At 46.8% G+C, this 18,398-nt stretch overlaps 2 protein-coding genes across 39 annotated transcripts in view; one reads left to right on the forward strand and one right to left on the reverse strand.

Moving 5' to 3' along the window:
• Positions 1-6,879, reverse strand: part of PRPF18 (pre-mRNA processing factor 18) — a 123,498-nt gene extending 116,619 nt beyond the window's left edge. For all 13 annotated transcript variants that reach the window (XM_051820851.3, XM_051820850.3, XM_089311722.1 and 10 more), the window contains exon 1: positions 6,742-6,879. In XM_051820851.3, the coding sequence (XP_051676811.1) occupies positions 6,742-6,874 (133 nt within the window). In that variant the 5' untranslated portion in view covers positions 6,875-6,879. The remainder of the gene's footprint in view (positions 1-6,741) is intronic.
• Positions 6,785-18,398, forward strand: part of BEND7 (BEN domain containing 7) — a 98,059-nt gene continuing 86,445 nt past the window's right edge. For 23 of the 26 annotated variants that reach the window (XR_016219103.1, XR_016219104.1, XR_016219108.1 and 20 more), the window contains exons 1-2: positions 6,797-6,933; positions 9,195-9,278. Coding sequence is in view for 11 of the 26 variants with exons in the window: in XM_008268113.5 (XP_008266335.3) it covers positions 6,873-6,933; positions 9,195-9,278 (145 nt within the window). In the remaining 15 variants the exon portion in view is untranslated. Of the gene's footprint in view, positions 6,934-9,194; positions 9,279-18,398 lie in introns of all 26 variants that reach the window. The other 3 variants (XM_051820858.3, XM_089311727.1, XM_089311726.1) reach the window with 1 other exon arrangement.

An 18,398-nucleotide genomic window follows, 5' to 3' on the forward strand; every position in this document is an offset into this window, starting at 1 on the left:
TACTCTAATTCAGCAGTTTTGTTCATGGGTAAATTCACAAGATACAAGGGTACATACATAAGATAAAGACATGAACAAAAATGTTCAAGAATATCCATCAGTAGTAACATGGATAAACAGTTGTATAAATATTCATATAAGAAAATAATATACAGCAAAGGAAAGTAATGAACCACTTCTATAGCCAACATGAAAGAATTTTGCCAAATTAATATTACGCAAAAGAAGCCAGTCACAAAATAGAATACAATGTCTGATTCCATAAATCTGAAGTTTAAGAGTAGGTTAACTCAAGCTATGGTTATAGAGGTTAGGGAGTTATCACCAGAAGGGACCTCTGGATAGCAACTAGTGTTCTGGAAAAGTTCTGTATCTTTTTTTTTTTTTTTTTTTTTTGACAGGCAGAGTGGACAGTGAGAGAGAGAGACAGAGAGAAAGGTCTTCCTTTGCCGTTGGTTCACCCTCCAATGGCCGCCGCAGCCGGCGCGCTGCGGCCGGCGCACCACGCTGATCCGATGGCAGGAGCCAGGTGCGTCTCCTGGTCTCCCATGGGGTGCAGGGCCCAAGCACCTGGGCCATCCTCCACTGCACTCCCTGGCCACAGCAGAGAGCTGGCCTGGAAGAGGGGCAACAGGGACAGAATCCGGCGCCCTGACCGGGACTAGAACCCGGTGTGCCGGCGCCGCTAGGCAGAGGATTAGCCTAGTGAGCCGCGGCGCCGGCCCCAAAGTTCTGTATCTTTACATGTGCATTACATGGATATATGATACCTGTGGAACTAACTGAGGTGCTTGCTTAAGGTTTGTTCTTTATATTAGATCTGAACAAAAAAGAAAAAGAACAGAAATGGATTTATTTTACAGTAACGAGAGAAAGCAAGGTTAATGCATTTTTTTTTTTTTTTTTGGACAGGCAGAGTGGACAGTGAGAGAGAGAGAAAGACAGAGAGAAAGGTCTTCCTTTGCCATTGGTTCACCCTCCAAAGGCCGCTGTGGCTGGCATGCTGTGGCTGGCGCACCATGCTGATCCGAAGCCAGGAGCCAGGTGCTTCTCCTGGTCTCCCATGCGGGTGCAGGGCCCAAGGACTTGGGCCATCCTCCACTGCCTTCCCAGGCCACAGCAGAGAGCTGGACGGGAAGAGGAGCGACCAGGACAGAATCCGGCGCCCCAACCAGGACTAGAACCTGGGGTGCAGGCGCCGCAAGGCAAAGGATTAGCCTAGTGAGCCTCGGCGCCAGCAGGTTAATGCATTTTAAGAGTTACTGTAGGGGCCAGCGCTATGGCTTAGCAGGTAAAGCCACCACCTGCAGTGCCAATATCCCATATGGGCACTGCTTCAACTCTCGGCTACTCTACTTGCGATCCAGATCTCTGCTATGGCCTGGGAAAGCAGTGGAAGATGGCTCCAGTGCTTGGGCCCCTGCACCCGCATGAGACCCAGAAGAAGCTCCTGGCTCCTGGCTTTAGATCAGCACAGCTCCGGCAGTTGTGGCCATCTGGGGAGTGAACCAGCAGATGGAAGACCTCTCTCTCTTTGCCTCTGCCTCTCGGTATCTATGCCTTTCAAATAAATAAATAATTTTTTGAAGAAAAAAAAAAAGAGTCACTGTACCATTTCAGTTTCACTAAAAAGTGATCTGGTAAAAATAGGTGTTTCTCAGCTGTAAAACTGGAATACTAACATTTAGTAACCTCACAGAGCAATTCAGAAAATCAGATCATGTATAATAACTGCTAAGGTCCTACAAGAGAAGCACCATAGAGATATGAGGTAATAGTATTTGTAGAGTATTCTCAACTCTCATTTTCACTTATGTAATCTCTTGTAAATACGACCTCTTTTTTTGTAGGTTATCATTACTAAAACCAGTGGAGTAAATGAGTATGGAAACTCACATTAGATCAGCAACAAATTGAGAAATAGGAGCCAGAGTAGGGGACTGCTTATACTTCCCATAATTCTTCTGATAGTTGACTGTCATAGAATTGCAATGTTAATATTTATGCTTATTAAATATTCCTAAATAATACTCAGAATCTATTGTTAGGATTTTCAATTCCAGAGAATCCAATCAAAGATGTATAAAAAGCCTCAGGACAACAGTACCATTTTTATCTCTTTGTTTTTGAGGGTTATCAATAAAACAGTTCAACAATAATCAAGTTGTAGTCATCTCTATATACATATATATGTAACTCCCCAAATCTGAGCTTTCCAACATGGTGCCACCAATTACATGTGGCTGTTGAGTACTTGAAATTTGGCTGAACTGTTTTGTGAAAAAAAAAAAAAAAAGTTTTAAAATTTTGTACACAATTTATTACATGTTGTAATGACATTTTAATGTATAAGCTATAATTATATATATATATATCCTATCTAATGCTAAATAAAATTAATTTGGTCTGTTTATTTTTACTTCTTTTAAAGTTGTTGATAGTTTTAAAGTACATATATGGTTGGGGCCAGTGTTGTGCTATAGCGGGTAAAGCCTCTGCCTTCGATGCCTAAATCCTGAATGAGCTCCTGTTTGGTCCCAGCTGCAACACTTCTGATCCAGCCTCCCGCTAATGTGCCTGGGAAAGCAGCAGAGGATGGCCTAAGTACTTTGGCCCCTGCTACCCATGTGGGAGACCAGGATGGAGTTCCTGGCTCCTAGCTTCGGCCTGGCCCAGCCCTGGCTGTTGTGGCCACTGGGGGAGTGAACCAGAAGACAGATGATATTCTCCCTCTCTCTCTCTCTCTCTCCCTCTCTCTCTCTCTGTCACTCTGCCTTTCAAATAAGTAAAATAAATATATTAAATATATTGGTTTGTAAGTTATATTTCTAATGGACACCGGAGTGCTGAATAAAAAGATGGAGATTTTTACAATACAATTACAGAGAGGGTATTGGGATTAGAGTTAAGCTTACTTAATACGTTTTGGACAAATTACCGGACTTTGTCAAAGGTTAGAACCTATCTTTAATCTTTATAATCAATTTGGTTCTTTTTTAAAAAGTATTTATTTATTTGAGAAGTAGAGTCACAGACAGTGAGAGGGAGAAACAGAGAGAGGGGTCTTCCTTCCATTGGTTCACTCCCCAAATGGCTGTTAATGACTGGAGCTGCGCCGATCCGAAGCCAGGAGCCAGTTGCCTCCTCCTAGTCTCCCATGAGGGTGCAGGGGCCCAAGCACTTGGGCCATCCTCCACTGTTTTCCCAGGCCACAGCAGAGAGCTGGATTGGAAGAGGAGCAGCCGGGACTAGATCCGGCACCCATATGGGATGCTGGCACCACAGGTGGAGGATTAACCTACTGCGCCATGGCGCCAGCCCCAATCAATTTGGTTCTATAATGGTCATACAAGATATTTGGCCTCTACGATTTCATGAAATACTTGCTCAGTTTCCTCTGAGTTGTAGTAACAGGCGGGGCTGTGAAGTATTGAGGCAGAGTAATGACCTCAGCAGAACTCCCACAGAACATTCCCAGACACCCCAAGGCAAAACTCTATTATATAGAGTTTTTGAATAAAATACTGCTATAGACTAAATTGTATTCCCTCAAAATTCATATGTTGAAGGCCTAATCTCCAGAATGACTGTATTTGGAGATGACCATTTTAGGAGGTCATTAGGGTTAAAAGAGGTCACAAGGGTGGGTCCCTAACCCAACACGATGGGTGGTTTTATGAGGCAGAGGGAAATCTCTGTCTTCCCACTAAGTGAGGACACAGAGAGAAGGTGGCAGTCTACAAGTTAGGTAATGAGCCCTCACCAGAAACTGACTCTACCGGACCTTCATCTGGGACTTCCAGTCTCTGGGTCAGTGAGAAATAAGTTTCTGCTCTTTAAACCATCCCATCAATGGTATTTTGGTTAAGGCAGACTAACACTACCACTTAAAACAATCTCATTTTACATTAAATGTTATAATTAATATTACTTAATACTAATCATGGATACACACATACATTATATATATATATTTTGTTAGACGAAGGGATGGTGACTTGCAGAAAGTGGAAAGTAGGTAAATATTTGTTGATTTTTTATAAAAGTTAATAGGGGGGCCGGTACTGTGGCATAGTGAGTAAAGCTGCCGCCTCAGTGCCGGTATCCCATATAGGTGCTGGTTCAAATCCCGGCTGCTCCACTTCCCATCCAGCTCTCTGCTACAGCCTGGAAAAGCAGTGGAAGGTGGCCCAAGTCCTTGGGCTCTTGCTCCAGCGTGGGAGATGCAGAAGATGCTCCTGGCTCCAGGCTTCAGATCGGTTCAGCTCCAGCCATTGTGGCCAGCTGGGGAGTGAACCAGCGATGGAAGACCTCTCTCGCTGCCTCTCCTTCTCCCTCTGTATAACTCTTTCAAATAAATAAATAAATCTTTGTAAAAATAATAAATAAAAATAAAAATGTTAATAGGATAGGCCTGGCCCATGTCCTCTGTAGATCACAGATCATCTCTGGAGAGCCAGGTAAAAAAGGTCCAGGGAAAAATATTATTCTTAAAGCATTTTCACTTCAAAATATCTTATTCTCAACCATCACATATTTTCGTAAGGAAATGGAATTCATATTCCTACTTGAAGTGAAAAATGTTAAGTTGTTAATATCTTCCCTAGGGATTTGCTTCTTGGGATGACAAGTTCAATGATTTCATCATAGTTTAAGCATAATATCATCTCATTTTATGCTCCAAGATATGAACAATCTTCAGCGTTTCTCAGTATAGTACTCAGCCTTATGACTTTTGGAATAACAGTTTAAAAGGCATGACAAAAAGGAAAAACTCTCTCTCTCTCTCTCTGAGGAACAAAATAGTGTGCTTTCTTTTAAAGCATCCAAAACATTTTTGGGGTTTTATGCCCGATTTTAAAGAGAGGGGGGGAGAGGAAGAGAACCAATCTGGGTAGTTTCTTTCATCACTGTTGTTACTTTGATCCCTTCTACCATCTCTTAGAGCTCCAGAGGGTCCAAGAACTCCAAGAAGACGACACCAAATTTTGCTTGCCTCATACATTTTTACTGGGACAAGGGCCCTGAGCTTTGCACATACTCCCAAAGGAGACAGCTACCATGAAAGTTAACAACCTCCAGTGGAAGGTTTCTCATCCTTGATCCAAGGTTCTTGGCCTCATCTCTGGGCCAGGCCAGCTCTGATCAGCCTCCCCACACCCTCCCAGAATGTGCACCCATCCCTGCCCCCACTCCTGAGTTTGTTGGTTCCCCTGGTTTTCCGTTTTGTTTCCTGCCCTATGTTTTTGTGAGTCGTCTCTGGCTTCCCACTTGCTTGACAGCCATCTGTATGTCCCTGTTAGCTGGTGGCTCTCTCCTCACTCGGTGGGGGCTCACTGTGGAACTCACCGCATTTATCAACCCACCTTTCCCCCCCATTCCTATCTTCGTTTTTGGGGCCACCTGAAGTTGCCACAGTGCTGGATGGGCAGCCCATCTCTCTACCCTCCTGCGGGGATGACCCATCCAAGAACACGTTCCTGTTCTGCCATTCCCAGGTGGAACCAAGTCCCTTCCCATTCGTGCCCTAAAGGTATTGTGAGAAGGAAATGGTGCCGTAGCTAGCTCTTGGCTCTCCAAGGAGGAATAACAGCTTTCTGGTTTTGTCCTTTATTCTAGCATGAACACGTCAAGTGGCAGCGGCCCCTGCACCTGCGTTGACCCTGGTTTCCCTGAGCCTTCAGAGCCATGGAGCATCCCTCATCCTCTCCCACACTCTCCAAAACCCACATTCCAAGTGCTTTCCTGGAGTATAACTCGGGCTCCTCCGTCAGTCTCTCAGATCGGGATAAAGAATTGAAGCTCACTCTTTTTTATACTCTTCTCACCAATAAATTCTAAATCCTCTTTAAGTTTTCTCGTAGAGCAATGATGGGTTAGTCCGACCCCCCCCCCCAAAAAAAAAAAAAAAAAACTTGCGTAAAATCAGTGAATCTTGCCCACGCACTGATGTTTCGGATCTGGGCTGGCCAAGGAGGGTCCACGACCCCTAGGATTATTTATAACAAGAGGCTCACTCCCAGGGAGCAGCCAAGGGTGACCGGAAAGGGGGTTCTGAGAGCTGAGGCCCCGGCAGCAGCCCCGGCGTCCCCGGGGGCAGGCCGGCCGGGCCCGGGCCAGGGCGCTGCGCCGCGGCCTCCGCGCCTCCTCGGGGCGCCGCGCGGCCAGGCCGGTGGCGGCGGCGGCAGCGGCGGCGGCCCCCAGGGATGGCGGCGGCCGGGCTCCGCCAGCAGGTGGCCCCGGGGTCCCGGCGGCACCGCCCCCTCCGCCGGTGCCCCTCCTCCCGCGGGGGCGGTCAGCGCCCCGGCCGGCTCCGCACCCGCCGCCGCCGCCGCCGCCTCCCTCCCCTCGGCCCGCCCGCGTCCCCGGGGCCGCCGCCGCCGCCGCCGCGTCCGCAAGCTGAGCCCAGGCGGGCCGCGACGAGCGCCCAGGGCGCCGGCAGCTCCGAGCCCTCGCCGCCGCCGCCGCCGCCGCGCCCTCCCCGCCGCCGCCGCCGCCCGGCCCGCTCCCCACGGAAAGTTGCGCTGCGGCGAGCGGCGGCTTGGAAACAGCGAGCCGGCATGAGAGAGGGTCGGGGGGGCGCCTAGGGCACCGGGAGGCGGCGCCGCGCGGGGGCAACTTCTCCCCGGAGCCCACGCCGCCGGCCCCGCGCCTGCAGCCCCTGAGCGGGCTCGCGGTGGTTCCTGCCGTCCCTCGGCCTCCCCCTCCCACCCCACCCCCCCTCCGATTCGAGACGCGGACCTTGGTCCCGGCGGCTCCGCGGCGGTGACACGAGCCCGCGCCGCCGCCGCCGCCGCCGCCGCCGATCCGCCGCCTCAGCCTCCGCCGGCCGCAGTCGCCGCCGCCGCCGCCGCCGCCGCCTTCCCCGCACCATGGAGTTCTCTGAGAGGAAAAGAAGCAGGAAATCCCAGAGCTTCAAACTGGTGAGCCGAGGTAAGCGGTCGGCCAGGGCGGCGGGAGGAAGGACCGGGCGCCGCGCGCTCGGCCCCGCGCCCCCGGCCGCCCGCGGGGGGTCCACGCCGGGGGGCGCGCCCCTCCCGGAGCCCCGGTTCCCTCCCGAGCCGGGCGGCCCCGGGCCCGCGGCCGCACACCCGCACACGCCGGGCGCCGGGGAAAGTTGTGCCGGGGGAGGCAGGATGTTATTGAACGTAAACAAGTCGGAGGGCACGTCAGGAAATTAGCAAACAATGACTCCTGGGGGCCCGAGCCCTCTTTTGGGGTGTCCTCGGCGCTGGGCCGGGGTAGTGGAGGGTTGCCTGGCCCATCAGGCCGAGAGTGGACGGTCGGACCCATGGTTTGTTGTTTTTGTTTTTGCATTTTCGCCCAAAGGGAACGGGGAAAGATGACCGTTGTTCTTGTAAGCTCGGTGGAGGTCCAAGCCCGAAGCAGAATCATTGCCACCCAGTATCTTTCCTAGCTAGCTGGTTTGGCGTGGAAAGGTGTTTCAGACAAGATCACACAGCAGTCAGCCAAGTATCATTGAAAACAACAGCAAAACAAAACCAGCTAGTTCCCGACCATTTAACAGGTGTACAGTACACTCTTGGGGCGTTTATTTCCATCGAGGGAGGGGGAGCTTGGATACAGCCTTGTGCACCGTTCAGTTACTTGTTAGAGTCTGTATCTTCCTGGCTGGACTTTTAAAAAATTGATCAGAACCAAAGATAAGAGCAGTCGTGACAATATGCCTGTCAGAAGCTATTGTGGCACCTTAAATTCTAGGCAGGTGCCTTTTTTTCCTTGTAATGCCATGGGTCCTGATATTTACCAAGTTTAGACCCACCCTGTTTAAATATCTTTGAATCAACTTGAGGTCAAAGCCAAACCACAGAGCCAGTCCACTTTTCCTCTGTTGTATCTAGCATTGGCATCAGAGGCCAGAGCAACACGATTGTTCCAGCAACCTGCAGAAGTCACATGTAAACCGCTGAAAATTAGAAGGCAATTGCAAGTAATTGAGTTTTTCAGACAAAGCTGCTGTGATGTGGATTCAGTAAAGCCCACTTTTGATTAGTCTGGAAAAACAGTTTAATTATAGACGTTTTGAGGATCTACCCATAGCTGTTTCCCCTAATTTAGTTTGGATACTGTTTAATGAAAGAGGCCTGAAATAGTTTACGAATTGAAAATATTTGGCCCTCCCCCTCTTTCCTTTGTAATTTTTTTTTTGGTCCACAGCAGTGTTGATTACTCAGTTATTTGTACTTTAAAACTCTCCCTGTGTAACTGCGCTGTTGGTGCTATCTGATTCATTCAGGAATGCAGGCTGCTTTTATGGATGACCTCAGGGAACTTACTACTTTATCTTACAAGTGAGAGTAGTTTTGTCCACGTTGTCCTGTGAGATCCAAGGCCAGAAAAACGGAAGAGCTGTTAACCAGGAGCCTCTATTTTCATATCCAGGCGTCCTCCTTGAGAAATGAGAAGGTTGCCAAAGCGAAGAAGCCTCCGTAGAGAAGCTTTTAAAACAGTGTTTTGTAAACTTTGGCTAACACAGCAAGTTTTTCCTTCTCCTTTTCTTTTTCTTCCTTTCTTTTTTTTTTTTTTTATATGAGTTTGATTCTTCTCTGTCCTCTGCAGGTGCATTTTTAGAAAATAAACCATTGCCTATTAAATAAAGTGCAGTGGCTGAATAACAAAATTCACTTGAGTGAAAGATGAAAATCTTGCTTTCTCATCCAAATTACACTGAATTTAAAATAACAAATCAGTGTTTCACGTGTGCTTGTCTGTATGCTGCTTAAAGGCTGAGACTTTCTGGGTAACCTGTGAGTGCTAGGTCACTCCGAGGCATACCGCTGTCAGGTTCACGAGAGCGGGTTACGTGGAGATAAATTTGGAGTCTCACCCCAGCCCATCATTTGGCATGATTTTTCTTTTCCCTGTAAACGTACTTCCTATCTCAAAGAAATGAAACCTAATAATTGATATCTGTGGGCAAAATTCACCATGAAAAAAAAAAAGTGATGAAGCAAAGCTGTTTTCTAAAGTCAGACTGATACTTCAAGACTGTATGCATCAGAGTATAGGCAAAGTTTTAGGGGTTACTATTAACTACAAATTCTATGAATAACTGAATTCTCAAAAATGTGTATAGGTTACACATACTGTATAGAATGAAATTCTAGTCTTTAGTGCTTGATCTTACCTTGAGGTCATTAGAATTCTAATTTTTCCTCATTTTCTCATACCAGATTATCACCATGAGGTTTATAAAGTCTCAGAATTCAGCAGCGATGTTAACGGGGAGGCCAAAGAGACGCAACCCATTTTTTTAGGTAGGTTCCTATGTCAATTAATTTCTCAGCAAAACGGTGTGGCCATTTGCAATTAGGAAAAGAAGAAGGAAAAAAAAAAAGATTGTGCAAGAACGGGAAATGTCTGCCATTGCTTAATGTATGACATTCTTTCCAAGACCTTTTATTTTACAGATTGCCAATAGATCCCTTATTAACATTGCTAAAAGTTGTAATTTCAGACATAAATGTTTATTAGTGTCTACACACAGTGCTAATTATCACTCACTCACAGAGCCAGATGCTGACTGTGCAGTTTTGTCGCTCTGTGCTCACCCCATTTACATTGCATATTCGCTGGCATGCTTCACTGGCAATAGTTTGTGTAATTGGGGTATTACATCTTTGACATCTGGATAACAGAAATTCAATTTCCAGGAAGCTGCTATTTGTTTGGTTTTGCTTCTGCCTTGGGTGGGATAGAGGATTAATGTGCTGTCTTATTATAATGTCCCTTCACCTCTGTGGCCTGGTTGCTAATCCTGCCATGACAAAATTAAATTAAATCTACAGTCAAAAAGCGTAAGGAAAATAAAAGTGTGATTGCCTAACCACCTCTTGATAGTGCTAGTTAGCGTGGCGCAGCTCCTTGTCTTCCTGCCTTTGTGTCCCCCTCACACCAGCATTTTTGATCAAGGGAATAGCCCCACGTTTCTCTTGCTATCCTCGTTCCTAGCTCCCCTCAGGAACGAGCAGTGCACAAGTGGCATCTCCAAGACCCCCCAACAAGTGTAGCTGCGCCATGGACGTGTAGGTAGCCAAAACGCTGCCATTCTTTCCAGGTGGAGTCTCAGTACAAACATTTTAGCACAGAGGACTTCAGATGTGCGGTTTGTTATTTGCAGACCATGAACCAAAAAGGAAACCATTTAGGATTTTGCCTCTAAGAATAAAGCACCCGTAAAATCAGAGTAGAGGGTTAATGGTGGCATTTGGCTTCAACCTTGCCCACGCTGCACGCCACAGCACCAGGCAGTAGGCTGAGAGCCAGGTGCTGCACAACAGGAGTGTGCAACATGAGAGAAAGGGCCAAGGTTGCCCCATCACTGGGCGTCCAGGTAGCAGGATTGCTGCTTAGACCCTGTGCATCGTCCTCCAGAGAAAAACATGGCGAGTGCTGGAGGATATGCCATGCTCTCAGCAGCATCTGTTGTGCTTCGAAGGAGGAACAGGGCGGGTTGCAGAGGACTAGGAAGAAGTTCAGTAGATAGTCCACGAGATACAATAGCAGGGAAGTTTCAGCACTGCTCACGAAAACATCGGTGAGAGCACGTGGGTCTTCCCACTGCTGGGGGAGAACATTACTGAGGCCAGCGCCGCTTCCCAGCACCTGTTTACTGTGAAGAGCACCAAAATCCAAAAAGTTAATAATCAAGTGAAAAGCTGTGACCCAGAAAGAGAACAGTCTTGGATCCTACTCTTTTTAGTTCCCTGAACTTGGTCAGTTGGAATTCTGTATTTAAGTACCACTTGATTTAAGCCATTCGAAATAAAGAATCTGCCTTCTAGTAGAAAATTTACATTTATCACACACATGGAACATCGTGTCCTTGATTTAGTTCTGCCAAGTGGCTCCCTTTTCCCTTTTTGCCTTGTGGAAAGTAGTACAGATGCTGTAGAACAAGTGAGTTGTGAGGATGAAAGGAGACTTAAGACCAGGAGGGTGGGAGTACTCAGCGGTCAGTAAGATGTAAACTCTTGAAGGTAGCAAACACTGCTGCTTTCCTATTCCTTCAGCCAAGTAGAGGGAGATACAAGAATACCAACTAAAGGTGGGATAGGCTTTCAAAGTGCTTGGTTAAGTAAGCCTCCAGCTTCAAGAGACAGAAAATTGAATCGCTGGAAGGTGTGCTGTGGGTTATTTCTCAATCTTTGGCTCATTCTGGATGAAGTCTGATATGGTCCCCAAAGAACGCTTTTTCTTTTGTGATCCACCAGGTCGATTTAAGAAAAATAGTGAGAATAATTTTTGACAGCATCTGAAAATAAGAATTTTGTTGTTACCAATGTTACAGTTTATAGTTAACTCTTCTCAAAACATAGATTTAAATCATGTTTATTTTGTAAATTGCTAAAGCCTATTCATAATTTTACTTACTGTGGTGTAGAATCCTCTGAGAAGCTCTTTTTTTTTTTTTTTTTTTTTTAATATTTATTTGAGGTAGAGTTACAGACAGAGGGAGAGGCAGAAAGGTCTTCCATCTGCTGTTTCACTCCCCAAATGGCTACAACAGCCGGGGCTAAGCCAGTCTGAAGCCAGGAGCTTCTTCTGGGTGTCCCATACAGGTGCATGGCCCAAGTGCCTGGGCCGTCTTCCACTGCTTTTCCAGGCCATAGCAGAGAGCTGGATCAGAACAGGAGTGTCCAGGACACGGACTGGCGCCTATATGGGATGCTGGTGCCGCAGGCAGCAGCTTAGCCTCCTGAGCCACAGTGCTGGCTCCTCTGAGAAGCTCTTTGAATACCTTAACTGTCTCTTCTCTAATGAAGTAGTGCTACACATGCCCCCCAGTATGTTACATAGGCTTTTTTGCCTTCAGATGTGTTATCTTTGATACCATCCACATCTATAAGATTAAAGTTAATGTCCCATGGGGAAGAGAGTGCTCTATAATTTGGCACAAGTTCCCATATTGGATCTGTTTTTCTGGTGTTTGTAGGCTGTTAACTAACATAGCAGGTGAGCGTGGTAGTGTAGGTCAGTGGTACAAATGGCTTGCTGAGTGCTTTGAGTGTTACTTTAAACTTGACCATAAGATCAGAAAAAGTTACTTTTCCCTGTTGACACTGACTCTCAAGCTGGCCGTGATGGGACTGCAGTGAAGAATTGACTTATTTGGAGAAAAATAATTCACTTTCATCAGTTCAAGCATTTTGGGAAAAAAGTCTTTGAACGCAGCACTTTTCTGGAATGGGAGTTGGTTTTGGGGTAGCCACAGGAGCAGACAGGACAGGGTGCTTGCTCTAGGGATTAAAACACAGTTGGGGGGTAGGAATAGGACAACTTCCAGAAATGAGGAGCAGTGTTTAATAACCATGACATCTGCGACTGATTGAGCACTTGGCTTGTGCAAGTATCGCATTTGCTCTGCAAAACAAACCTGAAACAGTCATTATTATCCCCATTTTGTAGATTAGGCTTAGCGATGTTAAGGTAACCTGCCAAAGGCATCCTCAATAGGAAGTGCATTGGCAGGTTGCCTGTGCAGGTCTGAGGAGCTTTAAAAACTCTCTGTGTGAACAGTAATTAAATGACAAATGTGAGCTCTTACACTAAGGAGCAGAAGGAGAATTTGGATGGGTAGGATGGAAACCTCAAAAGACCAGACTTGAACTGTGAAAAAGATTTGAACAGGCAGAGGGAAGTTGAAGAAGATTCTGGGTGGGAAGGGTGATGTGAGCTAAGATTAGATTTTTTGTTTTTTGACAGGCAGAGTGGACAGTGAGAGAGAGAGACAGAGAAAAAGGTCTTCCTTTGCTGTTGGTTCACCCTCCAATGGCCGCCGTGGCCAGCGCACCGCGCTGATCCGATGGCAGGAGCCAGGTACTTCTCCTGGTCTCCCATGGGGTGCAGGGCCCAAGGACTTGGGCCATCCTCCACTGCACTCCCTGACCACAGCAGAGAGCTGGCCTGGAAGAGGGGCAACCGGGACAGAATCCGGTGCCCCGACCGGGACTAGAACCCGGTGTGCCGGCGCCGCAAGGCGGAGGATTAGCCTAGTGAGCCACGGCGCCGGCTAAGATTAGATTTTAAGTAAATGTTGTGCTATATAGTGTATAGCTTTTACATCTGTTATCTCCTAGAATTTTTACAGTATGCCTGTGAGAACAGGGCAGATATTATCATTCCCATAATAATGGGAACTGAAACTCAGAGTTAAGCGACTGGCTCATGAATAGCGGAACCGGGAGTAAACAGGTTCCCTGTGCCAAGACCTTTCCCCTCTACCATGTGAAGCTAGGAAATTTCAAGGAGATCTTACCTGGTAGCAGAACACTATTAAGAAATGTTTTCTCAGTGTTTTGCTTTTCTCTGTGTCTCAAATAAACACATAATTTTTTTTAAAAAGGAACGGGCATTTGGCTCAGCAGTTAAGTCACCACTTGAGATGTCTGCACCCCATAAAGGAGCACTTGATTCCTCTCTGCTGTGGCCCGGGAGGGCAGTGGAGGATGGCCCAGGTCCTTGGGCCCTGCACTCGCATGGGAGACCCGGAGAAGCACCTGGCTCCGGGCTTCGGATCAGTGCGGTGCACTGGCTACAGCGCGCTGGCCGTAGTGGCCACTGTGGGGTGAACCAGTGGTAAAGGAAGACCTTTCTCTCTGTCTCTCTCTCTCTCACTGTCCACTCTGCCTGTCAAAAAAAGGGGGGGGGGGGTACCTGGTTCGAGACTGGCATGGCTTCCCTTTCTGGCTTTCTGCTGGTGTGGGCTGCAAGGCAGCAGGTGATGGCTCAAGTACTTGGGTCCTTTCCATTCATGTGGGAGACCCGGATGGAGTTCTGGGCTCCTGGTTTTGGCCTGGCCCAGCCCTGGTTGTTGTGGGCAGTTGGGGAGTGAAATAGCAAGTGAAAGATCCATGTCTCTCTCTGTCTCTGAAATAAATAAGAAAGTACCAATTTAAAAGGTATTATGAGACTTTTTTCTTTTCTTTTTAAAGACTTTATTTATTTCTTGAAAGAGTTACAGAGAGGCAGAGAAAGAGAGACACAGAGAGAAAGTCTTCCATCCACTGGTTCACTCCCCAAATGCCTGCAACTGCCGGAGCTTAGCCAATCCAAAGCCAGGAGCCTGGTGCTTCTTCCAGGTCTCCCACACAGGTGCAGGGGCCCAAGGACTTGGGCCATCTTCCACTGCTTTCCCAGACCATACCAGAGAGCTGGATTGGAAGTACAGGAGCTGGAACACGAACTGGCACTCATATGGGATGCTGGCACTACAGGCAGCAGCTTTACTTGCTATGCCACAACACCAGCCCCGAGACTTTTTTCATAGTGATAATACAAAACACTGAATAATGCCTCTTTTTACACATTGGATTTGGGTTTTATTATTATAGTATACAAGTTTGAAGCATGTTTATTTTTAAGGAGTTCAAGTCTCATTCATTTATTCTTCCAACAAATATTTATTGAGCTCCAGTTACATCCATGCCAAACCCTGATCTGGTTGTTCTCTTTAATATACAGCTCAGTTATACAAAGGGGGCCTCTTTGCCCAGGCTCAAGTGGCTCTAGGTCCCCCGTGGTTGCTGCTTGCTTGTCCTTGAAGGCCAAGGAGCTGGATCTCTCCTCCCAAGAGGAAGGAAGTCCTGTTGTTTTATCACCCCAGTGGCAGGAGTTCCAAGAGTGGGAAGCAGCCTCCAATAAAACGAAGGGCCAAGGAGGCCAAGAGAGGGCAAAAGGAAGAACTGCTACAGTTTCATCATTTGGAGATGAGAGTTTTCACCTCTCCTCCTCCTGAAAGCTGTACCCTTAGCTTCATGGCTCTCTGCGTACTTCTCCTTTTTCCTGTCCATTCTCCCCTTTTTTAGTGGTGTGGTGTAGGGGGCAGAGAAAACTAGGAGTGGCTGCTAGGGTTAGGAATGTGGCCAGTAATAGGTGTCATTTAGCAAGAGGTTGCTGTGTTCCAGGGAGTATGCTGAGAACTTTGTACATGTTGTCCCTTTAATGACCCCAAGAAAGGTATTGCTATTCCCACTTTGTCTGAAGAATTTGGGGAGTTTACAGAGTTATTCTGTGGCAGAGCCAGGATGCAAGCCAGAGTCTGTCTCCAAAACCATGCCCATAACCACATGACATGCTTTGTTCAAATGCACTCCCATGGGGAACTCCCGATATGTACAGCGGACAGAAGGGGAGTAGAGCTACTTGAAGAAAGGTTAAGAGGACCTCTACACATTCTACATTCTTCTGTGGGCCTCTGCAGAATGTTAGGGTGCCTGCAGTCACTGTTTAAAAACCCCTCATCTAGAAGCCTTCTGAAGTTTCACACAGCATCAAAAATGTGTCTGATTGTAAGTCCAACAAATGGCTTCAGAAAAAGCAGCAGGCAGAATCAAAGTCGAATTTCCTCCCAAGGAGACTTCAACACCGTGGCCTCTTTAAACATATGCATACAAATAACTGTGTTTCAGTGCCTGTGGAGGCAAACTTAGTTGTTGTTAGATAGTCCTTGTTGTGGGGCTGGCGCTGTGGCACAGGGAGTTAAAGCCCCTAGCCTCGAGTGCCGGCATCCCATATGGGTGCCCGTTCTAGTCCTGGCTGCTCCACTTCTTATCTATCTGGGGAGTGAACCAGCAGAAGGAAGACCTTTCTCTCTGTCTCTGCCTCTCTCTCTAATTCTTTCAAGTAAATAAAAATTGTTAAAAAAAGGTATTTGTGGTTAGGCCTAAGTAATTCATCTGTCCTTTGGTTGCTATTACAGCTGCACAGCCAGCTAGTGCTTTTCAGATGGGAAACTGACACAGTAAGGAGTAGCCTCTTGACATCTGGTTCTGACAGCTTGACTCGTGAGGGCTGCTTCAGATGCTTGCCTCACCTCCCCCACCCCCCATCTTCGTAGATAACTCCTCATCCTCTGCCCTGCACAGAGACTTTACTGCCTTCTTGAGGATTCTGGAATCAAGTATAAATCTCTAAACTGAGCATTGGTAGCCATAGCCCGACACTGTCTGTGTCTCCCTGTTCCCAGCTTCCTTTCCACCAAAGTAGTACTTCCAGAGAGGAAAGGAGGCAGGTCAGCTGGGATGGGAATGCTGGGCCCAAGCTTTGACCTGGTCAAACTGTAGCTTTTTCTGTGTACCAGTCTCTAGCCTCCTGCCATGTCTTATTCCATTTTCAGACTCCTTCTATTAAAATCCTAACTGTCCTATCAGTTTTTAAAGCTAAGTTCGAATATCAGCTAGGTGAGTAAGCCATTTCAGTTTATAGCACAGCCTAGAGAAGTCAGAAACCCTTGATTTGAATCTCAGATTCATAGGCAATAGCACCTAGGTCAAACTCTTGAGATTTTTTTTTAATCTTCTCTAATAGAGTAATTATGTTGATCATCAGTTCTCCTGTAGCACGTAGGATATCCTGTATGATAAAACACGTTTTTAAACTTGAAAACACTTTATCCTTATTTTTATTAGCCCCATGCCCCTTCTTCTTCCAAGTTAGAAGTTATCTTTTCTTTTGAGCACTTTAGTACTAAATAATGATATCACATTTTTCTGGCACTTACCATGTTTACGTTTTTTAAAGATTTTTATTTATTTATTTGAGAAGCAGAGTTACTGAGAGAGAGAGAGACAGAGAGAGAGATTTTTCATCCCCTGGTTCACTCTCCAAATGGCTGTAATGGCTGACACAGCGCCAATCCAAAGTCAGGAGCTTCTTCTGGGTCTTCTTGCTGGTGTAGGGACCCAAGCAGTTAGGCCGTCCCCTACTGCTTTTGCAGGCCATGAGCAGAGAGATGGATCAGAAGAGGAGCAGCTGGGACACGAACCTACACTCACATGGGATGCTGGCACCACAGACAGAGGCCTAGCCTGCTATGCCACCATGTTTGCTTATTTTTGTACCCAGTTCCCTTGTGCTCCAAGTTGCCTGCAAATCCTTCTTCCTCTCTTAATAATGGCCATGCTGAATTGTGGCTGTTGATTTACAGCATCTTTCCTAATGGAAACGTCAGATCCTAGAGGGCAATTGTGGCCTGGATTTTTCTCTGGATTCTTGAGAGCACCTAGTACAGTGCTGTGTTCATAATGGCATTCAACTTATGAATACCCAACTGTTTGTTGTTTAAACCTGTGACTTCATTGGACATTGTTGTATAGGACCCTGGAAATTGATCTTTTTTAAAAAAGATTCATTTGGGGGGCTGGTATTTGTAAGGCAGAATGACAGAAAGAGAGACAGAGGCAAAAAGATTCCATCTGATAGTTCACTCCTCAAATGGTTGTGACTGTTGAGGTTGGGCCAGGCCAAAGACAGGAGCCTGGAACTCCTTCCGGAATGTGAGTTGCAGAGGCCCAAGTATGCGTGCCATCTTCCACTGCTTTCCCTGCTGCATTAGTGTGGAGTAACGTGAACTCCAGCTGGTGCTCATATAGGATACTGGCATTGCAAGTGTAGTCTTAATCTGCTGCATCACAACGCTGGCCCCTGAAGATTGATCTTAAAATACACTGTGGTGAGATTGTAGAGAAGTTCTGTGAGTCACTGAAGTATACCTCATTGAACTTGAAGAAGCTTTTGTAGTGTACTAAATTAGAAGTTTGAGATTTCTGTTGTCGATTTATGAGACACAATTTGAAACCTTTTTTTAAATATTAATTTATTTGAAAGGCAGATTATAGATTGAGAGAGAGAGAGAGAGAGAGATATCTTCTATCTGCTGGTTTACTCCTCAAATAGCTGTAATAACTGGGGCTGAAGCCAGGAGCCAGGAGCTTCTCCTGGGTCTCCCACGTGGGTGCAGGAGCACAGGCATTTGGGCCATCTTTCTGCTTTCCCAGGCCATTAGCAAGGAGCTGGATCCAAAGTGGAACAGCTGGGACTTGAATTGACATCCATTTGGGATGCCAGCACCGTAGATCATGGCTTAACCCTAACCCAGTGTGCCACAGCACTGGCCCTGAAATGTTTTGTTTTAAAAATGTAGAAAAGGATTAAAAGAGAGAGAGAGAGAGAGAGAGAGAGAGAGAGAGAGACTGCTTATGAAGGTCAGTGGCATGTTGCAGACCACACTTGAAAATCCAGGTGTGCCTCGCGTGCTCTGTATCCTGGGTGTACTGGTACAGCCTTGCAGAAGTGCTTGACGTGGCACTGACCTGTCTGTGGACAGAGGCTGACATTATCCCATTCTGAGATTCCAAAGGAAACAAATTTTTCTGTCTGAATTTTAAAAAGTAAAGCTATGAATTAAACAACACCAACAGCAAACCTTAGTGACTACCATGTTTCTGAGGGAACAGGGACCCTGTTCTGCCCTGGGTGCCCAGTGATGGGTGAGTAGGGCTGAGATCCAGCCTGCAGCCTGCTCACCAACAGCCTTGAGGAAAAGTTGCCTCTCTCTGTTCCTTAGTAAGGCTTGGTGTATGGTTCAGCAACAGCTC

The sequence above is a fragment of the Oryctolagus cuniculus genome, chromosome 13, assembly GCF_051225735.1.
Source record: "Oryctolagus cuniculus isolate XC-2025 breed Fujian yellow rabbit chromosome 13, ASM5122573v1, whole genome shotgun sequence".
Classification (NCBI taxonomy): Eukaryota; Metazoa; Chordata; class Mammalia; order Lagomorpha; family Leporidae; genus Oryctolagus; species Oryctolagus cuniculus.